At 34.0% G+C, this 6000-nt stretch overlaps 1 protein-coding gene across 4 annotated transcripts in view; it reads left to right on the top strand.

The window, feature by feature from the left end:
* ATP2B2 (ATPase plasma membrane Ca2+ transporting 2) overlaps positions 1–6000 on the top strand; it is a 428479-nt gene that overhangs the window by 287032 nt on the left and 135447 nt on the right. For 3 of the 4 annotated variants that reach the window (XM_050957747.1, XM_050957748.1, XM_050957749.1), the window contains exon 1: positions 4413–4457. The exons of the other annotated variant lie outside the window; for it this stretch is intronic. In XM_050957747.1, coding sequence (XP_050813704.1) covers positions 4421–4457 — 37 coding nt within the window. In that variant the 5' untranslated portion in view covers positions 4413–4420. Of the gene's footprint in view, positions 1–4412; positions 4458–6000 lie in introns of those variants that run through there. 4 annotated transcript variants of the gene reach the window in all.

Raw genomic sequence — 6000 nt, 5'->3', positions numbered from 1 at the left:
ATGTGGGAAAACACACAGAAAGACAGAACCGAAGTGTGAAGTTACTGGAGAGGTTAGGGCAGTGAGTGATGCACACAAGGAGGAGAAATTTGGTACCGATCACCACCACAAAGAACAGGAAACAAACAGCACAGAATCATATTGCAAAACAATCTCAACAATTACAGTAAAGTAACTTTATTTTAATTCTTTCTTCTTGCTTGTGCTGGTTACGTGAACTATCGTGTGAAGGGAAGGGTTAGAATCAGCACGTGTTGGAAGGGAACATTATCTACCTGAGTCTTCAGAAGAGATTTGCAATGTGAATACATTTGGAGATTCAGAGCCTTAGGGTGCCTTTTGGTATCGATTTACCATTTAACCATTGAGTTTGTGTGTATGTTACTAGATAAAATTGTAGTGATAGGATATCCTTGACAGTCTTTCTTACTATGTGCATGTATCAGCCATTGTTTTGCAGAGATATATATTTTATGGGGCAGTCTTCAGATTTCTCTCTCACTCACAGTAATATTTCTGACACTGTTTCTGACCCAGGAAGACTGGTTGTGCCTCATTGGGAACCTTTGAGTGTTAGCAGTGTTACTAAGAGCCAAGGAATGTGCTCTCTTTGAAAAACTGAGCAATGATGCTTCTGGTAGTGGACAGCAAGGGATCTAGTCATGAATTCTAATACCCTGGGAAATGACGTAGCTACACCTTGAGGCATGATCAGACTTTTTTATTGTATTTGTAATAGATTGGTTCATATATTATTATCCCCTGCAGAGTTCTCTTTTCATTAGATCAGTTAGTTAAATGAGCCTTGAGTACCTTAATTAGTTGAAATAGTAACTGAAGATAGTTATTAAATACCTAGATTATTATGATGTGGTTAGAGGCAAGCCCAGCATAACTAACTGTGCGTCTCCAGTCTATTAGAATTCTGAAGGAGTCAACAGAATAGTGGAAAGGGAAGAACTAGTAGGCATAATTTATCTTTTGATAAAATTCCTCACAAGAAGGAGTTAAGGGAACTAAGCAGTCAGAGCAAGGAAGAAGAGCAAAGTTTTCTCGTGAAAGTAGCAGTTTTCAAAATGGAAAATTGGTAGTGGACACTCCATGAATCTGTTCTTAGGACATATTTTGGTTGATATGCTAGCAATCTTGAAAAGAGGGTAAACTTGTATATGAAACAACATGTCTAGTTAGTCAGGAGTAAGGCTTGGTCAGTACTTCAAAAGAGCCTAGTAAAACTAGGTGAATGGGCAACATGACAGATTAAATCCAGTATTGATGCATGCAGACTAATGCACAATGGAATGAAAAATTGGAGCCCAATTGAATGTATTCATCAAATACACTATTCAAGAAATACTGGCATTATTAATCAATTGATTTTGGCATTTGATAAACTCCCTTCTCTCACACATTGGTATGTCCTAAATTAACTGTAGTTAATCAAGAAAAAGACTCATATGCAATAATTGACCATCTCAGTGAAAACATCAACTTGATGTTAAATAATATTCAAAAAATCCAACAGTATGTTAGGTTGTATTAAGAAAGTGATAGAGAATAATACTGGAAAAGCCATAATGTGAATCAATGAACTCACCTAGAATATGGTGATCAGCTCTATTCATCTCATCTTAAAAAGGGTTTAATAGAAGTAGGAGGAGTATAGAGAGAGGCAATGAAAATTATGAGTGGCATTAAAAACTTTCATGTGAGGAGACTTGAAGAGGATTAATTTAGAGTGTGAATAAAAGATAAATGAATAAATACAAAATATTATATGAAATAATCAATGTTAAAGAGAAGGTCAATCAGATACGTTGATTTGCTCTTTTGTAATGCCAAGAGTGCAAAAGTCAAACAGTGTAATTCACAGGCAACACATGTCAGAGATAAAAAGCAACCTTTAAATGCAATGCATATTCAAGCTCTGGAACTCACTGCCACATGATAATTTAGAGTCAAAGAACTTAGTGTAATTCAAAAAAAGATTATAGTCATTTATTCTACATAAATAGTAAGCATCTTATACAGGCCACTTTTGTAAACAGGGTGTCAGATTAGATGAACTGTGAGTTTGATCCAGTGTGGCAATTCCTATATTCCTACCTATGCAATAGGTATGGTGTGTAATAGAGAAACAAGGTGGGTGAGGTAACATCTTTTATTGGACCAACTTCTGTTGGTGAGAGAGACACAAGCTTTTGAGCTTACGCAGACTTCTTCTATCCTCTCTATTGTCCTGGGACCAGCACAGCTACATCAACATGGCATAGAACAATAGTCTATATATAGTTGAATTAAGTTCTTTGATGTACCCAGAAAAGCAACATATTTTGGTGCTAGTCACTTTTACTGCTTTTGGAAGCCTTAATGCTCTTTTGGCGTGAGGAAATGTTAACTATGCTCTTAGAAGGCTTTCAATAATGTTTTACCTTTCAAAAAGAAATAGACTGTATGTGCCATAATTAAGACTTTGACTCCAAAGAAGGCTTTTCCTCAGGTCAGAAATCAGTATCTCCAGGGATATTTGGTGTCTTTTGCCATGCATATTAAAAGCCAGTCTAGTAGTAAACTTTTCTTAGACAGCCAGATGCTACATTCAAGAATGCACTACTGTAATTTTTACATTATACTAAAATGTTTGAGCAGCTTTGTACAGATAAAAATAAATTGACTTTTTGAAAATTTTCAAAGTCAATTGATGCATGTCTAATCAAAAGCATTGGTCTTTTGAACATAAATATTCCTTTTAAATATATTCAATTCACATCATTTCGATTGTGGGAATCAAGATTGTTGTATCGTTAAAAAAATTGCTAAATTAAATAGAACAACATATGTACATTTCGATGATCTTATAAATTGTGTTTTCAAAATTAATAATAATTACTGAATTTTAAAAACATTTCTTGCTACTGGCAAAAAGAAAAAGCTGTTTGTGATATAGAACTGGTAACATAGACTTGAATGATCTCTTGCAAAATATTGATGTCTACTAATGTGAATAGTCTATGATTTGGAATAGTTGCTTTGTTTTAACATAAATATAGACACAATATTGATGCAAGGATTGCTGACCTGAGAGAGAGTGGTTACGTTGTAAATCCAAAATGTAGGTGTACTCGGCTATGCTTCAGTGGGCCTTCTGACTCCTAAGAACATCAAAGCATAGCAGTGTTCTTTCTCTTTCAATAATTCTGTATTTCTATATTTCTATATTTCTCAGAAAACATAGTTTGTTAGTGCAGAGTTCTGATGCAGGAGCTGTGTTGACTTTTCTGTTCTTTGAGGTTTATTTAAACAGAAGCCAGTATTTATTGACCTCTAAATCACTGAAAATACCAACAAGATAGGAATAGATGGATTAAAATAGTAATCCTCTACAGTCTATTTCTTAGCCATCCAATTATGTTACTATAATAAGCATGTGTTCCAGTAGTACCTAGAGTTAGTTGTTAAACTAGTTGAAGCGTAATTTCTGCTTCTTTGATGTCCACCCATGTGTTGACTTCAGCTGTAATATAACATCTAAGGAGCAAGAATGAATTGCAATTTTTTTTTCCAAACTCACTGTCTAGTTAATATGAAGAATGGGCCAAAAGTGCCATGGAAATGTATTAACTACTCCGCTTCCTTAGTGGAATTTTTATATTAAGCATTGTGAACACCCAGCAGCTAACAAAAGATGAGAGAATGTATTTCATTATGTGGGTATAACATTTATAGACCCAAATGTTAATCTTTTCCATATGAGAAATGGTTGTATCATTGTAGAAGATGCACACAGCCTCCCATTTCCAAGACTTGTATGCAACTTGAAACTGGCCAGTTATGATTTAGTCAGTTTGCATTTACAGTTACAGAGGGTAAAACATTTCCTATCTGAGTAATATCACCTTTCCAGGATATGTAATTCCAATATGTCAATTTTAAGATCAAGGCTGGTGTTACAAATATTAATATAATTTGCTTCTATCAAAATTAAATCATAGAATTAATGTTAGCATTCATTTGTAAAACCATATACTAAATCATATCTGGATGAAACTGTAGTTTGAGAATACTACTTGAGTTTCAGCTTATACTGAATGTTTTATTATATTTTTTCCCAAGTTGGTACATTTTTTCAAAATATATGCACCACTGTTTTTACTTCAATAAGGAAGCAAGACTGGCATTATTTTAGCTGTTAGAACATTGGACTTGGCTGCAGTTCTTTGAGTTTGTCCAACTAAGTTTTTCATGCATCTAAATAAAAACATGATGATAATACCTGTTGATCATAAATGTGTATATGAAACACATTCATTATTTTCATCTGCCCTTTTTATTTAAATTCCATTGTGGTGTTCTGTCAGTGTGATGACTGTTTATTGTCTGTTCTTTGTTGTCTGTTACAATTCTTCATCATATAGGCAAAATGCAGGATGGGAATATGGAGAACAGCCAGAATAAAGGTAATCTTCTTTCATACTAAGCAGGTTGTGTATTGTTATGGTTAGCATGTAGTTAGAGTCCGTTTGGCAAATAAAATAATTTGAGGATGTATGGGGGAAATAACTTATTTGTTTTGAACATACAAGGGGATGGCAAAATGTGTGGGGGGAAATGAATAGTAGACACTTTGTGAACCTAGATCAGGGAAATACTGAAAATACAAGAAAAAATAAATTGTAGTTTATAGACGTTTCATGTATCGGAATTTAAACAGATTAAAAAAATTGGTGTTTCAAATACACCATTTATATATAAGATGTGTGTGTTACAAAGCTTGTTCTGAATTCATTTTTTTTTCATTGCCCAAGTTACAAAACCAGACATACTATTTTTTGCTAATGAATTTCTAAATCCTATTTTTACCTAAGTCTTGTCTGCTTTGTCTGGCTAATGACATTGTATACACATTTTTCTTTTCAGGGAGAAGGTAAATAACACTACACGTAGCAATAGCAAAAGTGAATCTTAATGCAAATTGATCTGGATCATAATATAAAAACAGAAATACATGGGTATTGTTAAATAATAAGAAAATTAGAGTGTTAACTGTTTCTAATATACTGTATATTCTTAGGAAGAAATTAATGTAAATAATTTTCTTCCTCTTTGGAAAAGTTTTAATTGCTTTTTCATTATACCAAAGAGATCATTAACTATGTTTACTTCAGAATCTGCCAAATAAACAAAATAAGTACTGTAAGATGTATTTTTTCTCTCTGATAATTATTTAAATACACTCCTGCAGAGTATGAGATGGAATGGAAACCAGTGAGATTAACTCTGTCTGTTATGCTAGATGACTACTAAATAGAAGGACAGTTCATGAATAATGACTTAAAGCCAGGGAGAGCCTTTCAATCTCCTAGTCAAATTAATATGGTTTCATACAAATGATGATGTATGTGAAATCGTAGCAGAACGACTTTGTCTCATTTCATTCCTTTTCATAAAATCTATTCTATCTACCACACTGACCACACTCAGGAAGATGGTTGCCCTTAAAAAAAAGACAGGTTTGCCTTACACACTATTGTTGCCTTAGATATTAGGTAAGGTTTCTTTACTCCCTGCAGTACTCTCTATACTTCCTATCCAATCCCAGTACCATAGAAGTCCATCTCTCCTGAAGGAAGGAAGTGATTTTATTCCTTTAAATTTTATTCATAAGGATTTTGAGGGTGCATGACTACACAGATACTCTTTAATTATGCTAGAAGGCATAGTCAGCAGGGTGATGTTGAAAGTTTTCAGACTCTGGGATTATCTAAAAAGTATTGCAGTTCTGAGGTAATATTCTTACTTGTAAAACAACTGGCATGTCTATAAGGGTCGCGCTCGCGCACACACACACTTATTAATAGTAAGAAGGTATCGAACGCTATAAATGTACATGGCACTATAAAGTCACGTTATATGTCCCAAAGAATTTACAGTCTCAGACCTTGATCTTGCAAATGAGCAGACCTCTGTGCAGATGAGCAAAGCCTCTTATGGACATCCGGA

This window comes from Gopherus flavomarginatus, chromosome 6 (genome assembly GCF_025201925.1).
Source record: "Gopherus flavomarginatus isolate rGopFla2 chromosome 6, rGopFla2.mat.asm, whole genome shotgun sequence".
NCBI lineage: Eukaryota > Metazoa > Chordata > Testudines > Testudinidae > Gopherus > Gopherus flavomarginatus.
The sequence above is the reverse complement of the archived record's forward strand: the minus strand, read 5'-3'. Positions and strand labels throughout refer to the sequence as shown.